This window comes from Galeopterus variegatus, unplaced genomic scaffold, assembly GCF_000696425.1.
Source record: "Galeopterus variegatus unplaced genomic scaffold, G_variegatus-3.0.2 Scaffold223, whole genome shotgun sequence".
NCBI classification, from domain to species: Eukaryota; Metazoa; Chordata; class Mammalia; order Dermoptera; family Cynocephalidae; genus Galeopterus; species Galeopterus variegatus.
In genome coordinates this window covers 390,113-417,765 of record NW_007726334.1, presented here as the reverse complement: position 1 = coordinate 417,765, position 27,653 = coordinate 390,113, and the positions used below count along the sequence as shown (strand labels likewise).

Here is a 27,653-nt window from a genome sequence, read left to right as displayed (position 1 = left end):
GGTCTTCACTCTCCCTCCATCCACACCCTTTGCCACGTAGTTTTTGTTTGTTTGTTTGTTTTTTGGCCATGTAGTTTTTCACTGCCTTCTCACTGTGGGCTAATGCCCACCCTGGCTTGGCTATGTGATTCAATTTAGCCATTGACATATTAGCTTCTTAACACAAGTAGAGTCTCAAAATGCACCTACACGACAGGACTTGTGCTCTTATAGTTTTGCCATCACCATGAGAAGGATGTGCCAGGACAATCTACTGATCCCAGGAGAAGGATAACAGACACAGAGATCAAGCCACCCCCAGATGAATTTGGCCAAGATCAGTCAACACTCAGGGGACATGAGAGATGTGAGTGAATACTGTTGAAATCAGCAGAATCACTCAACTGACCCCCACATACATCAGCCAACCCCCATCAAGGAAGAGACATGTGAGCTATAATAATAAATGACTGCTCTTAAAACTACCAAGTTTTGGGATGGTTTGTTGTGCAGCAACACAGCTAGCTGATACAATATAGCGGAATGTATAAACAAGAAATTAAATCCATTACATCAGAATATATTGCAACAGAATAACTGCACTCATTTCCAAATGAGTGAATTTGGAACCATCAACTGTGAATCATATCAATAAATATTTGTAGATTGGCTGATTAGACCTACCAGTTACATCATAAAATAAATGACTTCAGATGAAGAAAGCCAGCCAATAAGTAGTTTGGTGAGAACAACATTCCAGTGGCAGTTGAAATTAGAGAAAAGAGCCTTCATTCTGAATTATTGGGTGTTGGCTTATACTCTGTCCCTTCCATGGAAATAGCAAATCAGACAGAAAACAAATGACAAATGTAACCTATGAGGTAGGGGTTAACAAAGGATAGAGTAAAAGTGAATGAGTACGATGTGTACTATAATTTTTCTACGTGGCCTTATTTTTGTAGTTTTATTTTATTGGGGAAAAGATCAGAAGGACCACCATGGCTTAGAAATGGAATTATCCTTGGATGTCTGAGTTGTTGGCTAAACTACAAAAGCAAGAGATAGGAGACGCTTTATACCCTCTAATTTCTAAAACCTCAAGCTCAGATATTGAGTGAAAAAGTTTTTTCTTCTAAATTGGTCTTATGTGCCTTTTAAGTTTCAGCTCAAATAAAAACATCTTCTGATAAGTTTAGGAGCGCCTACTGTGGAAAGTAAGAAAACCCCCGTGTCATCCGATTTTATTTAAACAGCTTCCTGTCAAAGGTCAGACGCAAGTGGCACATTTCCTCAGCATCACCCCACTCAGCTATCAGCAAGGAAGAAAAGCAAGCCACCGTGTCGTGGTGAGGAGCAAGTCCTTCACACCCAAGGGCAAAACGGAGCAGCCAGGAGAAATGGGGTGAGCAGCCACGATTACCAAAGCGTCAGGTGGACAGAGAGACTAAAAATGACACAGATCAAAGCAGATCCTCAATCATTTCCATATGTACTGCACAGATAACTGCACTGAACAGACACTGATCCCTGGGAAAGGAAAAAAAAAAAAAAAAAGATTAAACCCTAAACTGGGAGTTGGCAGTATCTTTATAAATAAATTTCATATACATATATACATACATATACAAATGTATAGGAAGAGGATGGACATATATCCTTTAAAAGAGAAATCATGTGGGTCACATGCCACCTATATGATAAAAACATATATACATACTCATACATACATTTACTATTTATATAACATGTCTAAAGTGTAAAGAAAACTTTTGTAAATTAAATGAGTATGACATCTATATCCTTCAGCATTTGATTTGTATTGGTCTTCTGAAAATTATCAAAGGAGTTGACAAATTTTGACCAATTTTCGACATAAAAATCTCTTGAAGGAAAAATGCTAAGGCTGGGTTCCGGAAGCTGCAAGGAGGGGCAAGAATTTAGTTGACTGCGTCAGATCCATGTTAAACTACAGCCCACTACATGTCTGAATGCAACACAGGGGGCTGTCTGCCCATGATCCCCTTCCTGAGTATCTTAACCCTGAAATAACTTTCAGTGTTGAATGGCATAAAGAGGCGTTGATAACAATAAAAAATAGCAAACACTTAACTATGAGTATTTGCGATGTGCCAGGTATTGTACTGAGTGCTTTACATACGTTAATTAATTTAATCCTGAGAGTAGCTATGTGGGGTATGTATCGCCATCACCCCCATATTATAGACAAGGACTAAGAGGTCAAATAACTCACCCAAAGTTACACAGCTGGTATACAGCAGACCCGGGATTCATACTCAGGCAAACTAGCTCCACAGCCTGTGCTCTTTAACACCCTACTACACTGCTTTTCAACAGACCAATGATTAAATAGCTCTCTAGCCAAGAGCGATTATTCTTCAATTAACATTATTGTGAGTCCATAATTAGCCACTGCAAAAGGTGCAATACAGTTCTTTCTTTACTTCTCACCTTACTTTATTCAGACCTCTAATCCAATGTTCCCAAGATGAAGAATCCCAGTGTAAGACCAATGAACAATAGCTAAAATATTTTTAGTGCTTATTATATGCCAGTCACTGTTCTAAAGGTTCTCATGCATTCGATGGACTTCTGGAATCAACACAATTTCTCTCAGTTACCTCCCTTACTCCGTGTTCTTTCTGTACTTTTGTGTACAGAACCTCTTTCCCTGTCTCCTGTCATTCTCATTGTGCCCATTTGTAAATTACGTATTTAATTATTCAGTAATCCATGTAAAGACAATAACAATAATACCTAATATTTATTCAGTGCTTACTAATTGACAGGCACTGTTCTAAGTGCTTCATAAGTATTAATTCACTTAATCCCTACAACAATGGTGTGAGGTAAGTATTATTATTCCCACTTTAAAGATCAGGAAAGAGAAACACAAGAGTTAAGCAACTTACCCAAGATGACTCTATTGGTAAGTGACAAACCCAGATTCAAATCCAGGCAATTTGACTCCAGAAATTAAGCACTGTACACAATAACTGTTCTGCTTTTAGCATCTCAAGTTCTCTTGTAGGATACTGTGTTTAGAGTATGAATTAAATAAATATCTGTGGAACAAATGACTGATTTCAAAATATTTATTTAGGAAGCACATACACACAAAACTCTCACACATACTGTTTTCTTCTTCAAAGATATGGCTCTCGTTCATGAATATCCAAAGTAATTCTAATTGCTAGATAAATGTAAACATTGCTTTCTTATACTATTCTAGCACTGCAATAACTAGACAGAAAAAGGAGTCATTATTTCACCTTTTTTTTCTTTCTTTCTTTTTTTGAAGAGGGAAGCATCATTATCTTTTTTACCTGTTTGGAAAAAAAAAAAGTAAAAGCTAATACCAAAAAAAGCTGATGAACAGCAAAAAAAGCATATATGACAAGCCCAAGCTTCAGATCTCAGAGCACACCTGTTTGTCTGCTTGTCCTACCCAACCACAATCGGGTTCTTTCTTTAGCCCACCCATGGCAGAGGACCCAATTTCTCTGTAGAAAGATGACGAACACATTTTCCTTTTCTACCTGAGTCTATCCTGTCTAAGATGATTCAGACTGATCCTCTTTTCAGTAGCTCAAATTAAATGCAGTGAAGACACAGGTACTCATCTTATCTCTGACTCTCTTTCAGGTCCCACTTCCTTGGAGCACGTCGACTTCTGGATCTCTTTAACACAGCAAACCAGAACCCTAAGTCACTCTGTCTCTCCTCTGCCCTTTTCTCAGCATCCTCCATTCTGTGCTAACCCTACTGCAGGTTTCATCAAATCTCAAAATCCATTTTCTCTTTGCCGTTACATCAGACACTTTCCATTTCTCCCTGGATCACTAGATCCGCACACACCTCCCCTGATCTCACACTGTCAGCGTCTTCTAATCTCACAAACACGCCATCCGACTTTCCTCAGGCCCTGCTTCCCATCACGCAGTGATCAAACCCCAAGTCCTTGCCCTCTTCCAGGGTGAAAACTATTGTTTTCATTCCCACCTGTGAAAACAGCTCCATAAATTTAGGGTATTCTAAGCCAGCCTATCCAGCCATGCCTTGCCCCCGCCAGCCCTAGAAGCCAACTACACTCATCAGAGGGAAGATAATTATTACTTGCGTTTCTGGCCCACCCTCTGTAGACCTGGAATAGCCAGTCCCTTATTCCACCCTAAATAAAGTTACCTTGACTTGTAGCATGGTGCAAAATACGGTATTAGATCACTTCTATATTAGTATTTTATGGTAAGTTCTGTTGATGTATTTTTTTTTAAACTTTATTCTTACATCATCTTGGAGGACAGGGACCTTGTCTTGTTCTCGCTGAACAGCCCTAGTCCAGCACTACGAAGTTTTTTCTTTAGGAAGAACACTAAAATTAAAGAACAAAGCGAGTGCCTATCTAGCATCCCAATTCCCAATTTAATTACGAAGGAACATGACTAAAATATAGTAATTCATAAAGATAACCTCCATGTGGTGAGGTGCAAAACTTGGTCATGCAAATAAAAGCTTTTATTCCTCAAAGCATAAAAATAGCCACAAACACATTTTCTGGGATGTTTCTGCTTATCTCTTTTAACCTCCTCACTTTTTTTTTCTTTTTATTTTTTTTGGTAGAACAGAAAACCCTGTTTAGCATCTGGTTAGCAGCCTTAATCATGGGGAGAAATGAATGAGCTGGATGCAGGATGTCTTTCTGGTGGTTGGAAGGGTGAACCCACATTCCTAGGACTGGCTCCTGTGGTCACTGAGCCACATGGAGTTCTCTAGTGTCTCAGAGAAGGCCACAGTCAAAGTCAGCCCTGAAACAGATGACTCCTATGTAATCTTAGACCAGTGTTTCCTAACCTTTTTTCAGTCACAGACTCTTGAAAATCTAAAAAAAAGTCATAAAGGCTCTCACCATAAAAATTAACAAATGTATACAGCCCAAAATTTGTATGCAGTTTTAGGAACACACAGTCCATCAAAGGCCCATGATAGAACGATAGAACGAGAGGATAAGAACATCTACATTTGCCCAAGGTAATTGCCCTGGAGTTCAGGCAGGAAGAGGAAGGAAGAAGGGAAAGTTAGGAGGAGGGAAAGAAAGAAGAGTTATGGTGGGAGAGAGAAGGAAAGAGGGGAAGGGAGAGGAAGAGTGAGAAAAAGAACGAGAAAAATTCTAAAACTAGGAGAGAGCCTCTACTTAACGGTGTGTCTTATCACTTTTTTTCAGGCTTAGAAGCAATTACAGAAGAATTTTATTTAACCTAAGTAAACTTGGACAAGGATCTGAATCACTGGCTTTCTCAGCTATAATGAAATACTCACTTGCCATCCATCACTAGAAACAACGACTCCTAGTTTTGCTTAGGCTATTATCAGCATGCAAGAGATAAAGAATATTAAATTTAATGCAAACAGCTGCCTTTAAATGCTACATAATTATATCCTGCCTAAAGCACAGAGTGCTTTCACCTTTCTCCATCAGAGTGGCTTTCTACTTTGACAGAGCCCCTGGACTTGGGAGGGATCCTTATGGATTGATCCTCCCACCCACCCCCCCACAAGGAAGATGCAAATTGGGGTTCAAATGAATAAAATAATTCTGTTCCCAACATTTGCCCATCCACAAAACTCAGAAAAATAACCGAAGCCAGATCTAGACAAAGCTTCGCTGGGCAAGTTCCCCATCCATTCGTCCATGCTGCTTAACTTAGATTACACACATCTCAGTTACTGTCCCATGCTTGTTGTCCCTACTTCCACAAGTGCTGTAGCCGGAAGAGAGAAAGTGGATTTTACTCAAAGAAACACTGCTATGTCAACAAAGACGAACTGTGGATCAGAAACCCTTTGCAAAATATATCTGACCCACTGTACCTGTTCTCAGCAAATTACCAGCACAGCCTGTTACAACATCAGATCTATAAATAGCACAAGGTACCAAGTGGGGGAACTGAATGGTGTGTGCTTTGGTCTCATGATAAAAAAGGCTTCCTGGAAAAGATCTACTGATAATTTCTCTCCATACTAAGCGATTACCATAGGTGGCACCATGAGTTCTTTATGTTGTATTTAAATTGATTAGAGCCAAAAAAGAATAAAAGTGTCATCACAGGAGACAAAGGAGCCCTGAACTTTTGGAAATCTGCTTATTTGCAATCATTTCACTATAACTCTTGTTTGTCCTAGAACTCTGCTCTCCATCTGCTTCCCTCCAACCATCTCCACTGTATTAATTCTGTGCAGCGCTCCAAGGCCCAGCTGAAATTCTGCCTCGTTCATGCACCTTTTTCTGTAGTCTTTAATGGGTGTGCTCTTTCTCCTTGGAACTGCTACAGTTTAATTTCCTCTTGGGACATTGTTCACATCCTGCCTCATAAAGTATTTGAGCACACAGCATTTTCACTAGACTCTAAGCTTCTTAGAGGCAGGATCTAAGCTTTACTGTTTTGTCCCACAAGTATCTAAGGCAGTATACAATAGACATATGTGGAATTGAAGGGAAAAATTAGTCTGCCTAGCTTGTTTGGGCCATCTCCAACCATACATTCTAGAACAGCAAGGCTGCTGAATGGCTGGCTCCTCCATAGGTATTAACTGTCTTAATACAATATAGGTATCACTCTATTCTAATGCAATATAGGTATCATTCTATTCTATTTCCTCTGCCTAGAAGCCTCTTCCTGAGACATACACCTGTTTCTTTCCCTCCTCTTCTGCTCATCTTTGCTCAAATGTCACCTACAACGTAAGCTCTGCCCTATTTCATTTAAAATTCCAACTCTCCCCTCCTTCCCCAGCAACTCCCTCTGCCTTTTTCTGATTTATTTTTCTGTATATCACTGATCGCCATCTACAAGCTAGGTACTTAATAAATAGCTATGGAATAAATTTTTAAAAATGGTGCCAGGGACACAGAATTATACTTACCCTCAGTCAGCTCAAAATATAGGAGAGAACTGGCAAATAAACAGATGACTGAAATATAAGGTCAACTACAGTAGTCCCTGTGCAAACGGCCGGAATGTATTATGGAAACATGGTGAAAGGTGAGAAATCCATATGGGAGAGTCAGATGTTGGGTGATGTTGAGTTGAGTCTTGAGAGGGAGGCAGGGATTTGACTAGTGCAGCTGAAGGCACAGAGAAGGCAATGACCACTCCAAGTTGAGACAGGAGTGGAAGAAAAGGCGTGGAGTGGAAAAGCCCATGCTAGAGCCATATGGACAGGGAGCAATAAGACATATGGTGGGAAAGGAAGGCAGCACCAGCCCCCATAGGCCCTCAAAAGCATGCTTATGAGGTCAGCTTCATTTCAGAGAACAAGGGAGAGCCATTTGAAATTCTGTAATAGGGAACTAATATGAACAAAAGTGAGTATCTAACAGTCTTCTTGAAACTTTTTATACCTTCATCCCACATAACTTCTTTGAGTGTTGACTTTATAAGTATTCTAACTACTATCTAAAGAAACAATCCCATTCATTGGTCCTAAGAAACTAGCTCCTCCTGTTTTGCAGTTAGTCTCTGCCCTCTAGGGGATTATAATCTAAGGCAGATTCACTAAGTCTAACTGACATATGAAGAACAAACTAACAAAAATAGAATAATCTACTAATAAGTTAAAATTTAATAGTGGGTACTTAGCAGCTTAAGTACCCACTATTGCATTTCATTGTAGAACACAGGTTGGAAAATTGGGAAATCCTCTACAAAGCCTTCTTGAACACCCAAGTCTTCATCTTCTTACAGCTCTTGGTTTTAAATAATGGTAATTGTAACAGCAGCTATGAACAATATCCTTACTATCAATTAGGCCCTGAGCTAGGCATTGAAATATATTATCATACTTAATCCTCACAACAAGACATATAATAGATGCTGTTATTAACCTAGTTTTACACATGAGGAAACCGTGGCTTGGACAAGTTAAGTAATTTACCCACATCTAGTCAGTGGTAAAGTAAAATCTGAAACAAGGTCTGACTGCAGAGCACATAACCTTACCCACTACCATTAGCTGTGTTCAACACTTTTATAATCAGTTGCATACCCTTCTAATTTTCCCAACCCAGTAAGATCTGTGAGAGCAATGTACACGTTTTTTTCTTCCTATTTCCTTCAGTGACTTGCATGTAAACTCAAGAACCACTCGGTGAATGAATGGCAGCACTGTAAGGCACTGATACATGGGATGAAGGAGTTCAGACATGGAAGAATGTGACTTTACAGACACCCTTGTGAGGAGTGTGATAGTGAGCTTCCAAGACAGCCCCCAGTTCACATCCTGTAGTCCCTACCACAATGAATCAGTCCCGCCCTGTGTGACACGGCTAAGTCACTGTGTGGGTCCCGCACCTTTGGGGAAGTCAGCTGCCATGCGGTGGTCACACACAGGCAGCCCGCAGAGAGACCCACATGGAGAGCAGCCAAATAGCCAGCATTGACCTGCCAGCTGTGTGCCTGAGCCACTCTGGAAGGAGATCCTCTAACCCTGGAAAAGTCTTTAGTGACAGTAGCATCAGCCAACATCTGATATCAAACTCATGAAGGATCCTGAACCAAAACCACATAGGTGAGACACTCCTAAACTACTTATCCACAGAAATCACGAGAGGTAATAAATGATTACTATTGTTTTAAGCCATTATTTGGAGGGAGATTTGTCACACAGCAATAGACAACTAATACAAGAGGTACTGGGAGTGACTTCCACAAAGGAAGAAAAGCTTGAAATAGAGGCATCAAAGGAATTGTGGCAACATTATAGGGAAAGCAGTGAAAAAGCAGGAGCAAAGGCAGATAAAAAGAGCCATCCCCACACAGGACCTCAGGGCTAGAAAAAACCTTAATGGTCATTTAGGCTAATCAGTCACCTAATGCTAAAGTCCACTCTTAATAAAACGAAGGCAGGGTCTTGCAAAGACGCATCTAAGCTGGAACCTGGAAGAAGGCAGACTCCTATAGTTCTCCATGTAGTGATACAAATGAGGAATATTTAGTCGTAACAAAGACCACATTCCTGCATCTTAACTGAGGCCATTCCTGAAAGCCATTTAAATAAGAAGTTGGAGGAGCAGGAGGAGGGGAGAGAATAAAGAGAAAGAGGAGGAGAAGAAACAGAATCCGAAGCAGAAGGAGGGGAAGAGGAGAAGGAAAGGGAAGAGGAGGAGGAGAAGAGGGAAAAAAGAAGACAAGACAAACAGCCACGACGACGACAGAAGGAGAAAAACGCAGTGGAACAAAAGAAGAAACTGATGTGCTGAGATGCTACGTGGTAGACATTGTCCTGAGACCTTCAAACACATCTCAGTTTACCCTCACAATGACTCCATATTCTTAAATTATTCTAGTTCTACTTCTTCCCCCATTTCTAGGAGGCTCCTCCTCACCCCATTCTCCTGATCTAAGGCAGAGAAAGTTGACCAGCTACAGAGAAGAAGGATCAAGGCATCGTGCACCTAAACTCTCATCAGGAAAAAATCTGAGCATGAAGATCAGGCTCCAGCCAAGAAGGAATCCACTAACAGATTGGGGCAGTCCCTTTACCGAGGATATAAGGCCAAATTTCCTGAGCTGCTGATTAGTGTAATTCTATTTAAAGGAAGAATATATCTAAGATGGAAAATTTAAAAACCCACAACATTTTTTGCCCCGAGATATAATGTTTTACTGGTCCAAGAGCTGGTTCTTTTAGAGGCTAGTAGTGGATCTAGGAGCCCCTTTGGAGGAGGGGTTCCCCCACAAAGCTAATGCCTTATTCAAGATATAGATATAGGCATTTGCCTTTAACCAAAAGGAAGCAGGAAGAAACCTGTTCTGTAAACAGCCACCTTCAAAAGATGCTGCCATGTGTACCATGGTATAAGGAGTGGGGAGAAAAATGCTCAGGTCAACAGATAGGCCAGCCTGATTTGCAAAAGGATGTTTGCTGCCCAAGCCCCAGGGTCAAAGAAAGTAATTACTATCATTCAGTTATAGCAAGTTCCCAGGGATATGGCCTAGTGTAGAGAAATGTGTCCTATGCCTCTTTGCATTTCCCCCCAGCCCAAGCACAAGGCCTTCCACACAGTAGGTATTTGGCTAATGTGGGTGCTGACAATAATATGACACAAGGCCCACACCCTCAAGGAGTTTGCAATCAAAGGTGCCAAGGTCCCGGGTGTTTCCCCTGCTCTAGGTTTACCGTCATTGAAGCTGTCGCTGGTGGTCATGTGTGTGAACGGTGACTGGACCCGAGGCTCCTCGCACAGGGAGTAGCTGTGCTCAGCCTGGATGAGAGGTGCTGGGGAGGTCGGTGATGGCTCCACCTCCATCGACACACTCTTCTCGGAGAGGAAAGGGTCATTCAGGAGCTGACCCAAGACATTCTGCGAAAACTCATCCAGAAGTTCTGAGAAGTGCTACAAGAAACAAAGGAGGAAGAACTCAATTTCTCTTAACCACGATCTGATATTTACACCTACACTCTAAGGCAAATACATCACCCCTGCTTTACACAGAATCACTTGCATTCAGTGTCCAGTAATCTACTGCTGTGTAGCGAACCACCCCAATGTCCAGTGGCTTAACATAACCACAATTTCTAATTTTCACTACTCCGTGGGTTGGCTGGGTGGGCAGGCTGATTTCATCTGACACAGTTGCATTGAGCTGGGAGGTTGGCTGGGGGCTGGGCTGGGCTGGGACAGCCGGACACCCAGGTCTTTTCCTCGAGGAGGCTAGATCAGGTTAGGCTTCCTCACATGATGGCAGAAATGTCTCACAAGGGAGAAAACCAAAGCTGAATGGCCTCAGAAGTCACACATCACTCCCTCCACATTCTTCTGGTCAAGGCAAGGAACAAGACCGGCCCAGAATCACAGGGTGGGAAAATAAAAGGCACCTCTTGACAAGAAGAATGGCAGAATCCCATTGCAGATGAGTGTGGACAGTGGATGGCATGACTCATGGGGGTCATTACTGTCACGACCTACCATGTTTTGCACTGGTAATATTTTTAAATAAGCTCTCCTGTGTTTCTATAATATAAGGGTGCAATTTATAGTAAGGTGCCAGATTCAAAGGCATTAGAGGTAGCTTCTCTCTATTCTCCTCACTGCCTAGGACTTTCTTTCCAGTTTTTCCTTAATCTCCTTAATCTCTTCCCATCTTCCATCTCCAACACCATGAACTTCCTGGTCCCCACCGCACGATGGAGGTGTTAAAGGAATTGTCTATATATATGTACTCCCTTGGATTCTTATGTCCCTCGTTCCACTACCCACCTCTGAGGAAGCGGAAGCCCCTCCACTCCCCCTCTTTGATAGGGGTATATTCATGGTATGAGGATCTGTGGAGCAGGATATCTCAACCTCAGCACTACTGACATTTTGGACTAGATAATTCTTTGCGAAGGGGGTAGAGGGATTGTCCTGTGCATTGTAGAATATTCAACAGCATCCTTGCCTTACCTACTAGATGCCAGTAGCAGCCCCCACTGTGAAATCAAAAATGTTTCCAGACCCTGCCAAATGTCCCCAGGAGAAAAAATGTCCCTTGGTTTAGAATCACTGCTATGGAATATATTAGAAATAATAAAATGAAATAAAAGTAAAAGTCCACTTTGACACCAGCTGCTAGAGCCACTTGTCTCCTTAACATTCCCTGTATCACAGACCAAAAGGTGTCATGCTTACCAGTTAAACTTTAGAGACACTTCTGGTATACAGAGGAAGTTATAAAAGCTGACACAGCAATAAGAGAACTGCTTACACATGGTGAGACTTAGGGTAGGCCCTGAAAATCCTTGGGCTTCACATGGACAACTAAGTCTCACCACTAAACTGAAGCATTAGTGAAGATGTTATGAAAATAAATGCAGGAAGAGAAGGTGAGAGATGCCCCTAGAGCTAGAGCTTTACGATTAGGGTAGTCGTAAGACAGAACATCTCCTTCAATGAAGGAGAGAAGCAGACAGACAGACAGGAGGCCCCTGCAGCCCAGGTCCCTAAAGAGTTAGAAGGGTGGGTTTCACTGGCATCACAGACACGGGAAATGGCTGTGTCTCATCGGGACAGAATGCAGGGTAGCTGCAGGCCTTGGCTGCGACCTAATAGGCCTGGTTGTCAATGGGAACAAGAGAAGGTGGCTGGAAGAGTTCTCTGAGCACAAACACATTTAGAACTGGAAGGTCCTTAGGAGAATCTAAGGCAATAATCCCACATGCCAACTGCCTGCATCACAATTACCGGAGGAGTTCTGTGTTAGTCATTTTATAAGGAAATATTTTAAGGATTCAGAAAAATTATATATATTGTGAACAATTATGTATTCATTCCTTTTAAAAAATCTTCTTTTTACATGTTTGCGTATGCAATCTTTTTTTCCTTTTGCTTCTTTCTTCCTCCTTTTCTTAAGAAATAAAACATGAAGGGACTGTTAAAGCTCCCATCTATTCTCCCTCGTCCCTCTCAAAGGTAACCACTAGCAAGAACTTGTGTTTATCAGTCCAATCCAGGACATTATGCTTTTACTACATATGCATGTTTCCATTACATATGATTCTTTTAAACTTTAAATAAATAGCAGCCTACCACATACATCCTTCTGCAACTTCCTTCTACCAAAAACATTTTTTTTAGATTTATTCATGTTTATACATGTAGCTCTATTTCATTCATTTAAGCTTCTGAATTGTATTCCATTGTATTCATCCATTTCCTCTTGAGGAATATTTAAAGGTTTTGTATGATGTGTGATATTGTAATAAATATTCTCAAACATAAAGGGTACTTTTGAAAACATACAGATTCTATGACCCATCCTCAGAGAGTCTGACGGCAGGTCAAAGGCATCTATACAGAAACCACCATTGCCACCTGTGCTCACTTGGGTTTTTCAACCTCTGAAGGTTGACTCCATTTCTACCTACCACCCCATTCTCTGTACCACTTTATAATCAAGTCCCTAGAAGTTCAGAAAGTTCCTAGAAGTTCAGATATGCCCAGGGTGAGAGGAATATTCAGGATTCTGAGCTACCATGTGTTAAACTTTAGATAGGCACTGGGGATACAAAATAGTAAGACAGAAAAAGCCCATGCCTTTCCTGAGTTTACTAGTTAGGTAAACTCAGGAAGAAAATACTTCTATAAACTCAAACTTCTATGCAGTTATGAATTACCTGGGGATCTTAAGACATAAATTCTGATTCACAGGTCTGGGGGGGGCCCAACATTCTGCATTTCTAGCCAATTCCCAGGTAATGTTGCTAGTCCACGGCCCACACTCTGGGCAGCAGAACAGCAGCAAGGCTAAGATCAGAACCAGATTTCCTGATTATACAATAGCCTGATGTCAGCGTCTGATTCCCAAAGTAACTCCCCAAGGACAAGTTTACTGTTTGCCCGATGGTGAATATTCTGCCACTGTTTGACAGAGTTCTTTCCAAAGCCAAAATTAAGGTAACAAAAAAAGAAAGAACACAGAATGTAAAATGCAAACGCAGGAGTTGAACTCACAGAATCTCTGCACTTTCAAACCACAATTCTGTCCCCTGAACTACAATGTCAACTCTGGCCAGCTGTGCTGTCCCTGCTAAAGCTCTGGAATCCCATTCTATACTGAGGCAAGGCTCTCTTTGATTGCCAGTGCTTTTCCATGGAAGTTGCCCAGGTCAGGCTACTCTGCTGACACTCTGTTTTCTTTCTCCTGAGCAGCACTAATGAATGTTTTCATGAACATCCCCTGGATAACCAATAATAAACCTTCTCTAACTCTGCTAACCTTCCCTGAACTTCCCTTACTTTGGACTATGTAGTAATTATTCCTGTCGGAAAACAATTTAACCCTAATGACAGGCAGTCCTGAAGAATTCACAGTTATCATCAAGTGCATTATCACAACCTCCGCACTGGAAAAAGAACATCCTCAGAAGCCTCAATGTACCTAAACCACCCACCCATACCTAGGAACTTAGCAAAGTGGTGAGCACTGCATAGGTTCAGGGAGATACCTGTGATTGAAAAGATATGCTCAACCAGTCCCAACCAGATGCTATGACTCAGCCTAGCAAATTAGCTCCAGCTGGGTCTCCTTGGCAGCTGTGGGCTCCAGGGATCAGTAGACAGGTCAACATCCCCTTGCTGGTGCAGAATCAGCCCATCGTTAATGCCAGACAGTCAGGGAGGGCATTTATAGTCCTGGAGGCCAAAAGCCAGAGAAAGGAGCAAAGTGAGCCTCAAAGAGGAAGCCTTTCTGGACCCTGCAAACACTTTAGCAAAGTACTACCCATGTGAACCAAAGGGTTATGAAGTGTTATTTGGTTCTTTCAAAGACAATGGCATAATATCATTTTACCACTCAGCCTAATGTTTTAAATCAAGCTTTATGGATTCACAAAGTACTTCCATAGCCTTTTCCTCACTCGATGCTCACAACAATCCTGTGAGGTTGGATTTAACCCCAACGTCCAAGATCTCAGTCACCTATTGAGAGACCTTGAACTAGGGTCCTCTTATTTCAAATCGACTGAATTTGCCCACATTGTTTCTCCTAGGAAAGAGGTAATTAAGTCTCATGATCCAACTGCATGGAAAGGTTCTAACAAGTATAAAAAACATGATACTAATGATCGTTGATGACAATGTTGACAGGATTAGGTGCTAGGCCATCTAATGGACTAAGTGCTTGACATATTAAATTTTCAGAAAATGATCCAGGCGCTTTCCTACAAGGTAGGCACATCCCCATTTATAGATGAGAAAACTGGGGCTCAGGATAGTTAGGTACTTTGCACAGGGTTGTGCAGCTTCGAAAGGTGGAATTGAGATCCCATCCCAAATCCAGCCAGTTCCACATGCCAAGCACTTCTACCACAGCATGCCGCCTCATCAGAGCCAGCCTCGAAAGCTAGGCAGAGACAGACTCACAGACAGTCCACCCACTGTGAACACACAGTCCTCCACATTAGGAGTGTAGAAACATGCCAGGGGTGTGTTAATCAGAATGGTTCCAGGCCTCACTCTGCGGTACATCAGCAATAAGATGGAGATATCTATTCGCCCTTAATGCAGGTTTCTACCAAAGGCTTCAAAGTAACCTCATATAATCTCTGGGTTGGAAGAAACCTCTTGACAGGGTTAAACCCCTGCCTCATGAAATGAGTGTTCCTCACCCAATTTTATGAAGACACTTGGTGATTTCCTTTAAGAATTTGTGTCAAGGTCTTATCTTGCCATTAGCTAAAGACCTTGCGTTTCTATCTTCCAACCTGGCCCCAACATCCTATATAGTCTTCTTCCTTTATTCTTATACACGATACTTTCATTCCAATCCTAATGGTCTCAGTATGACATCGTGGCTATATAGCTTTGGAGCCAGACAGCCCTGAATTTGAATCTCAGATCCTAACTGTGCAAAGACACTTCCATCCTCCAAACTTGGGTTTCTTCCCTCTGTAAAGTGAAGTTAATCATAGCACCGCCTCCTGCTGTGAGAATTAAACTAAATAATGCATGTAATGCACCTAACTCTTCGCTGGCATAGCGATCTTTTTAAAAGCTCTTTAAAAAAACCTAACAATTAAAACCAAAATGTTGGCATTTTCTACTTGCACGCCAGCTTTTCACACTGTTCTTCATAGAACATCCTTTAATTTTCCTCTTTACCCATCAGGAAACTACGTAAGACAGAACGAATCTATTTCTCTTATAAAATCGTCCTAAACCGTCGCAGCTTGAGTTGATCATTCACTTCCCTGAACAACTACAGCCCTTCAAATAAGTATCTCTTAATTTAACACGTTTCTACATTTCTTTTACATTCCATTCATTGCCAACTTACTTAAATACTTTATCATGAGGACTTATAAACTCTATGATCCAGATGTATACCTTTTTACCCATTCCCCTCTGAGCCTAGCCCAGAGTACACATCACGTGCACTCAACAACTATCTCGTTTGGATCTATTATCATACTACAATTCCTTAATGAGACAGAAAATAAATCTGAATTAGAGCCTAGGCTCCCAACAATTATAAGTGCCATTAAATGTTTTAAAAGTATATCCAAATTCAAATATCAGATAAATTAGGAGAAACTGTTAACCTTACAAGAATTACTTATTTTATAAAAAAGAAAAAAAAAAAAAGCTACCATGGCTCTGAAGCATTTACACTTGTGTTTGCTAGTCACTGATGAACTGTCAAAGTAGCTTTCAAAGAAGGAGTGGTTTATGATCTGGGCCACCTCCTGCTGCCAACAATTGCCCTAAGAACTGAGGTCATGGAGGTGTGGAAAGGGGAATAAGGTGAGAGGAAAATGAAGGATTCCTAATTCTTGAGCTCAAATAACCTGATGCATAAAGCTACTAAGCTGTCTTCCTTAGAGCTTCCTAAGCTGTCCTCCTCACTGCTAAGGTTCACTCATTCAACAAACACAGTGAGCAGTTTCTCTGAGCAAGGCGAGGGGGTGGGAGAAAGATGAACAGAGGTCAGTCTTACAAAGACAAGACTGTCCTGAGGTGCAGAATGAGTTATCCAGAATGTATGTCCTATGCCCGTCACCCCAAGTGCTCATAGAACATGTTCTAAAGCAGTTTTGTGTCCTGTAGTCAACCCAACAAGGCTCTTTTGTGCACAGGCTAACAGAAAGGGTCGGACTGGACAGAATAAGGACTTGAGTTCTAGTCCCCGCCCTGTGCTTCAATGGCTGTCACTCCACATTTTCCCAACCCAGTTTCTTTACCTATAAAACTGTGTGTGTGTGTGTGTGTGTGTGTGTGTGCGTGTGTGTGTGTGTGTGTGCGTGTGTGTGTGTGTGTGTGCGTGTGTGTGTGTGTGTGTGTGTGTGTGTGCGTGTGTGTTGGAGGGGGAGTGATGGAGTGAACTTTAGACTTGATCGATAGTTTATCACCTTTTTTTGATTCGTGGACTCTTTGAGAATCTAAGGAATACTCTGGACCATCCTGCCTGAGAAATGCACACAGCCAGCCATATGCACACAAACTGGCCCACGATTTCAGGAGCCACCCCCCAATCCCCCTGCCCAAAGTCTGCCAGTGGGTAGGAGAGGGGGGTTGCGTGGACCCTGGGTTAAACACTGCCAGCAGAGATAGTGGCAATAACACACGAAAACATACAGGTCATTGCTAACAAGCTATTCAGCTATAGCACCCTACCATTTTCTGAAATGTTGCAGGCAACATAAAATGGAGCTACAAAAGTTTTCCAGCTTGGGGAAAAGAGAAGGGGAAATGCCCTCTTTCTGCTTCATGGGTTTGTTTAGATTCGCCCCTGTAACCTCTGCCCTGGGGCAGTGAGATGGGCGGGCGCAGTGGGTAATGGGTTCAGAAGGCAGGACCCTGCTGGCTGGCAGGGAGAGTCCCAACCAAAACCAGCTGGGTTCTGCCGCTGCACTCCCCAAACATCCTATTCTCCAGTCCTGCTGCCTGGGAAAGGAGACGCCTTTGCTTGCCTGCCTCTGGCTGAAAGGATCGTTTTCAGGCAGGCAGGGGAAGAAGGCTTTACACTTAAAAATTGCAGCTAGGAGCCTTGCCTAGAGCACAGAACACTCCAAAGACTAGAGCCACAGACGTAGGGAAGGTGGTGGGGGCAAGCTGACAGCTCCCACAAGAAGTGATTTAAAGGACACACCTTGAATTCACTTTAGAAACCAAGGCTTTCCTTCAGCAAAACACAGTTTGCCTGAGGGTGGGAGGAGCTGCCCCAGGGCTCTGCTGTCCTCCAGGCTGCTGTTCCCACTCTCTTTGCAAGAAGAGAAGGGGCTCCCCCAGGCACCTGCCTTCAAGGAGAAGCACCTTAAACCTGATGGTTCTTACACAAGGACCTTGCACACACCAGACAGAAAAGGGCCACACGCCATCCAGGAGAAAAAAGGCGACCTGTCAAAGTCACCAGAAAAAAACGGCTCACAAGTCAAACCCCACTATGTTGAAATTTCAAGAGTACCCAATTCTTTTCTGGTACTACAATTTAGGGATATTATCTATTTCTCTAAATAAAAAATTGGGGCTGAGCTTGAAACTTTATATTACACAAGAGGTTTTGGGTTTTACAGGGGTTGTTCTGGGGGGGTTTTTTTTGGTGCAGTGATATTTGCTTTACTGAAATCTCACCAGCAGTTACAGAAATTGTTTTTTAAAGAGCCCAATTACAAAACATACATACTTCGGTTGGTAGTATCCAGATATGCCTTTTTTTTGTGAAAGAAATATGTGAAAAAGATTAATCAAATTCTGAAGGCTTTGGGAGATGCTATGGAAAGGAATCCTATTATATGAATGCACTGGTAGGGTATGTTGTACGTTTGCTAAAAGGAGTCACATGGAGGAGGAGAGATGAGTAGGCAGAGCACAGAGGATTTTTAGGTCAGTGAAACTACTCTGTATGATATTATAATGGTGAATGTGTATTATTACACATTTGTCCAAACTCACAGAATATACAAAATCTAATATAAACTATGGACTTTGGGTGATAATAATGTGTCAATGTAAATTCATCAATTGTAACAAATTCACCACTCTGGTGGGGGATGCTCATCATGGGGGAGGCTAAGCATGTGTGAGGGTAGGAGGTCTGTAGGAAATCTCTGCTCAATTTCACTGTGAACCTCAAACAGCTCTAAAACATAAAGCCTATTTTTAAAAGTCACCCCTCACTTATTTATTATGTAAATATAAATTTTTACATGATATTTGCTTCAATGGTCATGCACTAATTCCTTTTAAACTACATAATTTTCCACCATTCAAACAAGTAATGGTACACTTTCTCCAAATGCCTATAGCAGTTCTTCCTAGAATCTGATGTGAAAAAAATCAATTGTTTATTTTAAGAATGTCTACCCATAACACAAACAAATTGGTTAATGAGATTAAGGGAGAAACACCCCATAGGTGGCTCCTGCTGGCAAAAGAAAGCTAAGAGATTCAGAGTCAGCGAGTACAAAGAAATTCAATCTGCCTACTTCTTGGCTCATTTACACATACAGCTGCAAATGCCCGCAAAATGCACTTCTTAGTTCTTTCTGAACCCAAACTAGTCTCTAGCTCAGTAGAGGGCCTCTCCTTCCATGGCCCAATGGTATCCAAACAGTCGCCACAGGAATAAAAATACTGGCAAGAAATTATAATATCCCCTTCCATATTCCGTGCACTTTACATATGACAAACACTTGCGCACCATTATTGTATGTGATCTTTACAAGATCAAGAATTATCCAGAGGGTAGAGATGTGGAGTAGAGTGCAGTAGGGCAGTTTCCACTCACTGCCTCTCAATCACTAACACTGAGAACTCAGAGCTCAAATTCCTAATGTTTTTGTTTTTTAAAAAAAAAATGCTTTTTGAATTTTAACTTGGGCCTGAGAGCAGGGCAATCTCCTCATATTGCAGGAGAAAATCCCTCGGATCCTTTCAGAGTAGGCAGAGCTGTTCCAGAAATACCCATGTCAGATGAAGTTCTCTCTGATTTGTTTTGAGAAACTCTGACCATCTCTGAGTCCTTCTCTTGACTCTTCCTTCTGCCACAACAAACAGCTAAATCTCACCAACAAATGAAAGACCTTCAAAAGCATGATCGAGCCAACCATCCAAGGCCGAGGCAGCACAGACTCTGCAATTGGGTTCTCTCCATCCATGGTGGGAGCTACAGAGATGTGAGATGCTGACAGCAGCAGCTCTTTCTCCACGTTTGTCCCTAAGCCTAGACTCTACCGCCAGTCTCGGACGCACAGGACCATTGGCAACCTAGCAGGGCTTTCTGCCTGGTCTATCTTACATGCCATGGCCAACAAAATGTTTCCTTTTAACCTCCCACACTTAAGAGCCTCCAACACAACTCAGTCTAAACCCAAACTCCCCAGAGCTAGAGTTAAAATAGACTTACATTTCTTATTCACCATCTCCCAGTTAAATTCCCTAAAATGTCACTTCCCGGTTGTTGTTTGTTGATACCCCTTCTTCTGTCCTTTATCCTTCGATTTGCAGTTCTCAAATCTTTTATGTTCTCATTAGAAAAGTAAATTTGCATGCTTTTTTGGTCTCTTCTAATTGGATTTCCTGCTGTCTCTGCAGCCATAAGTTTCTCCTCTCTGGTTCCCTGCACTCTCTTAAACAGAAAGCACGCCTATTCCCTCCCTCCCAGCACATACTGTCCATTATCAACATTTGGGTCTTTACCCCACCAGGGAACACCCAGAACATTCCCTCATATCCTTCAGTGAAGACAAAAGCTAAGATACTAATTTACCATACCCTAAAAGAACTAAAATCTAGTATTTTGCCATACCAGAAAAACTTAGGATTATGACAGCAGGCTCCAAATCATAGACACTAGTGAAGCTTGAAGAAATGCTGGAAATCATCTGGTCCCACCTGGTCATTCTGATTTGTTAAAACTGAGGTCCAAAGTGGTACACAAAATCAAAAAAGTTGAGGGTTGAACTCTTCACTGACTCTTTGGCAAGAGAACTGGTAACTAAACATAAGGATCATTGGGCCGGCCCGGTGGCGCACTGGATAGTGCGCCGCTTGGGAAGCGCGGTGGCCCTCCCGTCCGAGGGTTCGGATCCCACGTACAGACCGGCTCCCGCTCACTGGCTGAGCGAGGCGCAGGAGCAACACCGAGGCTTGCGATCCCATCCCGTTGCCGGTCCCCGGTCCGGTACGGGAGCAACATTGAGGGTTGCGATCCGTTGCCGGACACGGAAAAAAGACAAAAGACAAAAAAAATAAATAAATAAATAAATAAACATAAGGATCATCAAATAGGCGACTCAAAAGGGTCTTTCAGGCTACCCCCATGGGATTCCCTGAATAGGAGATACATTTTGCAACAGAACAATTCTGCCTCCAAGTCAAGATCCAAAGCCAAAGATGTCAGCTATGAAAAACTAAAGGAGTCATGAAGCTTGCCGGGAAAAAAATAAATAGCATGCATGCTTCCTAGAAACCTATGCTTTATTTATGAGCCAAACATGTGATAAGCATTACTGAGATAATCTCATCCCTCGAGTGCAACACTGGGGGAAAGGGAAAGTGCTTTAGAAGGACAAGGAAGATCTGCCTTGTTTAAATGAACAGGGAGTGACTCACTGCCAGGACGTGCCCCTCGCCCCCAGATAAAAGCAACAGGAATCCCACAGGTCATCAAACCAGGAGACCCAGGCATGTTGTGGCTTACGGCCACTTTGGCTCCTCCTGTCAGACCTCACCCATACACCCCCGCCTCTCTGGAATGACAGCTTGCTGAAACACCCCGGGGGAGGTGGGGAGGTCTTAGCCATCTGAAGCAGTGTTTCATTCACTGGACTCATGAGTCAGAAGACATATATTCCGAATTGGCTCTGTAATTATTAGCAGTAACCTTGGTCAAATCACTCATGCATTCTACCCCATCTGAAAATTAGGAATACAATCTGACTTTCAAAATTATAGTGAAGAATGAATTCACAGATAGTCTAATCCAGACATAACATGGTCCTCCAGTAAGTGAAAACTGGTTAAGAAAACCATGTCATCCACATGAGTATTTCTCGGCTCCGTCCTGGCCAGCCAGGTCGCACTGACAAATAAGGGAGCACAGTGGCCACTCACTGCCAGCTCCCACATGTTCCTTCCTCTTATAAATTCAGCCAACTGAGGGACAGACTCTTCTTCTATCTCCAACGGCTACCAGACTCTAAGAGCTTACCAGCCTGCTCAGGACAGAGTGTCTTGGGGCAGTGGAGAGTGAAGATCTACCTGTTAGCTGTCTGTTACCCCACACTGCCAGCTCCAAGCTAAGCCAGTGACTCCAGTCACACTACTAGAAACAAGAGAGACTGTAAAAGCAAGCTCCATCACGTAAACAAAGAGGCTGACGTAAAATTAAGGTACACTAAACCACCACCACCACTCCAAAAAGAAGCAGAATTTGATGATTCTCTATTCACTTAGAATGGTTAACCCCACACCTGCCAGCCACCAGAGGGGGGGAAAATGGTTCCTTTCACATAATAAGAGCTTAATAAATATTAGCTGGTTTGTTTTTGGTCTTTTTACATGGCTTGCTAAAATTAGGACAATTATTAAGCATTTCTCTATCTATCAGTCTGTTTTTCTTTTTTTTTTTAACTCAAAATCACTGGTTTACCTTTTGGTTTTTATTTGCATATATATCTAAATTTTTAGAAGTACATTCTGCTTTCCACAACTTTTCAAAACTTGCTCTTTTCACTTAATATGTCACAAATATCTTTACATATTAGTGTATACACATGTAGAACATTATTAACAGCTTTTTTTGCTATGGCAAATGCTAAACATATGTAAAAGTAGATAGAATAGTATATATGTAATGAACCCCCATGTACCATCCGTCAACTTCAGAAATTGTCAACTCAGAGCTGATTCTATTCATCTATATACCCACCACAGCTCTCAATCACACAACACTGTACACAAATTATTTTGGAGCAAATTCTGGATATTACATTATTTTATCTGTGACTATTTATGGTTGTGTGTCTAAAAGAAAAGGACTCTTAAACAAACACATCTACAATACCATTATTTGACTTAAGGAAATCATCAGTACTCCCTTAATCTCATCAAATACCCAACCAATTACAAAATCTCCTTTTTCAGTCTCTTAACACTATAGAAAATGATGACGTTCATAAAACACCATTTGTTTCTTAGTGAACTCATACGAGATTCTAGTTTGTCCATTTGCTTATCAAGGGGCTCAAGGTTCAATCCATCAATCAAAATTGGTAAATCTTTTTCCCATCTGAAAACCAGGCTCCAGTCTCAAAGCATCACTCTCATTCTCTGCGACTCCCCGACAGATCATCAAAAACTCCTTGACCACATCCACTTGTTACTTCAGTGCCCTTTCATTTTAGCCAGCAATTATAATTTTTATGCAATCCTCTCACTCAAACTTTTATAAGGGAACCAGTCAGAGCTAAACTGAATTACCAAATTCTTGCTTTGGTGGCAGTGCTGACAAAATAGACCCAGAAGACCCAACCTAAGCTAGTATGAAGAATGAGATCACCACCCACAGGGACATTACGAGTTCATGACAGGGCACCAGCAGAAAAGGAGCAAAACAGAGCAACTTGGTTGGGAAAACATCTTGGGCATGTTCAAAGATTCTTTACCTTGATTCTAAGCAGTAGCCAGCCAAATCTTTCCCAACAGATGGATATTTTTCAGGTTCTCTACTCTTTCTCTGGAAGTAGGGTCCAGGTACTCTAAAAGGCATCCCCTAAGTGCTTTTGCCAGCAGGTGGATATCCTCTGTCATCTAGCTACAGTCTTATTCCTCTCAGTTTGACCTTGGTAGAGTTGGAGAATGTCTAAGGAAAGCAAAAAAGAGGCCATAATATTCTCTTTCTAAGAAAGACCATAAATGAAATCTAGTGATCTCAGCAGGGTGTTATGAGAACAAGCAAACAGAAGACATTCTGCAGAGTGTCTCTGGAAAATACATGCAAACCACCATATGTTAAAACTCATTACCAAACAGCTTAATCAAGTATTTTTCTCCCAAAAGACAATGAAGAGCAATGCTTCTGAATTTTTTTCATGATTGAACAATGGTGGATAACTGCTTACTACATCACAAATAGGGAGCATTTGCCTTTTGGTCATAAAAGATTCTTTTCTGCTATCCATGAAGCCAATGGTCTCAGAAAGTACATAAGGTTTGAATGTAAAACGATGCAATGCCTTGGTGGGGGTGGAGGAATATTTAGAAAGGAAGTCAGCAAGACTTCATTAATAAATGATATAAAAAGTCTGACAGGTAGCTGCTGGTATAGTACAAAGAATGCTTTATTTGGAATCAAAAGGCTTGGGGTTTGGACCTAGTTCTGTCACTACCTGGTTCTGTAACCACAAGCAAGTCATTGAACTTTTCTGGGTCTCTTTTCTCAGAATATAAAATGTAAGGGTGGGAACAGATGGTTTCCCAGGCACCCTGCAGCTCTGACATTCTGGGACCAGTTGTGACGTAGGTGGCTTTTGCTTCCACACACACCTAAGGGGATAAAATAGTCTGTAAACAAATCTTAAGCCTGAGTCAATGTTCCCTGCAACTCCCTCACTCTGGCCTTTTATGAGACTCTTTTGGCAAAGAGTTCGTTCCCCTGAGGATGGCTGAGCTAACAGCTGGACAGTATTGGATGATTTCCGCCCTTTCAACAGCTGGTCTATAAGACAAACAATGAGACTGGTTTTTATCAAGAAAAATGACTCAACTTGTGAAGGCCAAGTATAGACGAAGAGAAATATCAGACTTACAACGTGTTGTACAACCTTCCCCTGACCCACACCCCTTCCATGGGCCAATATCCTTCTAGCCTTAGCTTTGCAGAACCTCTATGAAAAATGGGGAGATAGACAATTTCTAGGAAACTCCAGAAAAATTCAGGGCCATAATTTCATGTTTTCTGCTCCGTTCCTCAGAAGAAACCAAAAAGTGCTGAAATGGTTAGAGGTGCTCAGCCAGACCACGTTGGTATTTTAGGTAACATGATTCTTCTTTGATCAGGATCGTCCTGCACATTACAGGGCCCCTGGGCACTAAACGCTACTAGCATCCCCCTCCCCATCATAACAACAACCAAAAATGCCACCAGATATTTCTAAAAGCCAAAAAAGTGAACTTTTAAAATGTTGACTTGCCTGAATCATGAGGGAGTGATGTTACTATGGGTTCTTTCTGTGGGTCTGTTTTCATTATTCACATGAAATACAGCATGACATCAAAAAGTTCTCATGATGACCGACTCTGTCATTGAATTGTACTCTCTCCACCGCCTAACAACCCACCAAGTGCCCCTTTCCCCATTCGTCCTAATACTCTTCACATTTGCAAAGCTCGGGTTTCTAATAGGTTAAATAAACTTCTAACTAACTTAAAGTTTGGCTTTAAACTAATCCTTTGCTCACCTTTGTTTAAACACATGTTTGCCACCAGCAGCCCATTTAGAAGGGAAAGGGGAAGAAAACAGCAATTCACAAAGCTGTACACAGAGCTTAGTGTGTAGAACTAAGGTGCAACTGGACCACCTCGCTGCCTCGTGATGTCTGCCATGCACTGTAAAATTAAGGAAATTGTGCCAGTGCTAATACTCCCAGTCTCAACAAAGTGGTTTGTTTATCGGGGCTTCTAGTGCACAAAAGAGGTATTTAAAAACTCTACAAGTAGCCTTGGGAACCAAGCAGGGAAAAAGTAACATAAAGCACAAGTTTTGCCTTTGCAAGTGGCAAGTTCTGTATCAATGAACATGAGAGCACTGAGCGAAAGCAGGAGGAGGACCACAGTCATGAAAGCCAGTTCTCGGATCCGAGCTGGATAACCCTGAACTGCTATCCACCTATCTCTATGAGATTTAAAATAGCCCATACCCAAGATTGCTTTAACAAATTAAGGTATATTTAAGTAGCTATTAAAAATGCAATTATAGGGCCGGCCTGGTGGCGCACTGCTACAGTGTGCCGCTTGGGAGCGCGGTGGTGCTCCCGCCGAGGGTTCGGATCCCACATACAGACCAGTTCCCGCTCACTGGCTGAGTGAGGTGCGGGCGCAGCACCGAGGGTTGCGATCCCGTTGCCGGTCCCGGTCCGGTACGGGCGCGACACTGAGGGTTGCGATCCGTTGCCGGACACAAAAAAAGACAAAAAGGAAAAAAAAAATGCAATTATAAAAAGCTACTTGTAAATATATAAAAATGTCTACAGTATTTATCTAAATAAAAAATAGATTACAAAAACAAAATTCACTATAGTTTCAATTATGAAGTAGAAAATTGACTATAAATGTTGGAATGCAGAAATGTATGAACAGATATATGGCAAAATGTTGACAGCACTTCTCCATAATATAACAGGTATGTGTTTTTATTCTTCTTGCCTGTATTTTCTACAATGAAAACCTATGAGTTTATAATAAAAGAAAAAAGCATTTGTTTAAAACAGACTCCATTTAATCAAATTAAGTGAGAACTGCTTTAAATAGTCCTCAGGGAACAAACAACAGCGAAGATAACTGATGAGAGACAAAATTTTCTGCCCAGAAAACAGATATTCTACATTTCGTTCCTGTTAAAAAAAAAAATAACCCATTGGTAGGTGCAGGCTTAAAAGACAGACCACTCTGTGGGACAATAATACTCCAAATCATAAATTTTTTTTTCCTCTGACCCTTTAAATGTTACATGAACATTTTGTCTCCCATGTTGAGAGTAACTAGGACTTAAAACAATGGGGCCTTTGTTTAACAAGTATGGCTAAGTGCAGGTGAACTTGCAGGGTTCGTTTTCAAAAAATGGCTTCAGTCAGGAACTCTGTATGCAATATAATCTCAAACCCCAAACATGAGTTCCTCTTTTTTCACCCCCTACTCACCAGCAGGGCGGGGGGGCTCTGAAACATCTCCCAACAATTGCCCTATCAGTAACACTTTTTCTTTTATCCAAATTTCCACCCTGAGGGGGAGGGGGGATTGGATAAGGGGCATAAAGAATAAGTATGATTTGTAACAATGAATATGCAAATAAAAAATAAATTAAAAAAAAAAATCTCCACCCTGATCTGCTACAATTAAGCTTTTATCTTTAGATTGTATTTAGTGGTATTTTCTTTCAAGACTTGAGGCCACCAGCTGCAAACAGCTAAAATAATATTTTCGATTCTGTACTCCAAATGCTGCTCCCTGCCTCAAATTACAGTCTGCTAAATCTATCTGCTTTTATGGAGAAAATAGACAAGCCCTGGCCACTCACTCTCTCTTACCCACTGTAGAGGCTGAATTCTGAGATGATCCCCAAGATTCCTGCTTCCCACTGTGCATGCCCTGAGTAACCCCTTTTCCTTAAATGTGGCCTGTGCAACATACAAATATGACAGATGGCGCTCCTGGGAGTGCCATGTTACATTATGGTAAAGGCAATTTTGTAGATGTTATTAAGGTCCCAATTCAATTGACTTTGAGTTAATCAAAAGGGAGATTTTCCTGAGTGGGTCTGACCCAATTAGGTAATTCCTTTAAAAGAAGGTCTAGAAATCAGAGATTTTCTGCCTGTTGGCCTGGAAGAAGCAAGCTTCCATAAGTGCTACAGATACAAAAAATTGAATTCTGCCTACAACCATGGGAGCCTGAGAGAGGACCTCAAGCCTCAGATGAGACTGCAGCCCCAGAGGATACCTGACTGCAGGTTGATGAGACCCTCAGCAGAGCAGTGGATCCAGCTAAGCCAGGCCCAGACTCCTAACCCATGGAAAATGTGAGATAATAAATGTTGTTGTTTCAAGCCACTATGTTTGTGTTTAATTTGTTATAAGGTGCTGATGACTGAATTGTGTCTCCCCAAAATTCATATGTTGAAGCCCTAACTCTCAATGTGATGGTATTTGATGATGGGGCCTTTGGGAAATAATTACGTTTCAATGTTGTCACAAGGGAGGGTGGGGTCCTCATGATGAAATTAGTGTCTTTATAAGAAGAAACCAGAAAAAATCTCTCTCTCCTCTCTCTCTCTCTTTCTCTCTCTCTCCTCTCTCTCTCCTCTCTCCCCCCCCCCCCCCCCCCCCCCCCCCCCCCCCCCCCCCCCCCCCCCCCCCCCCCCCCCCCCCCCCCCCCCCCCCCCCCCCCCCCCCCCCCCCCCCCC

The 27,653-nt window shown here is 42.0% G+C and overlaps 1 protein-coding gene across 1 annotated transcript in view; it reads right to left on the bottom strand.

The window, feature by feature from the left end:
* CREB3L2 (cAMP responsive element binding protein 3-like 2) overlaps nucleotides 1-27,653 on the bottom strand; it is a 126,139-nt gene that overhangs the window by 46,495 nt on the left and 51,991 nt on the right. Inside the window, exon 2 of the mRNA XM_008566124.1 lies at nucleotides 10,174-10,390. Coding sequence (XP_008564346.1) covers nucleotides 10,174-10,390 — 217 coding nt within the window. The remainder of the gene's footprint in view (nucleotides 1-10,173; nucleotides 10,391-27,653) is intronic.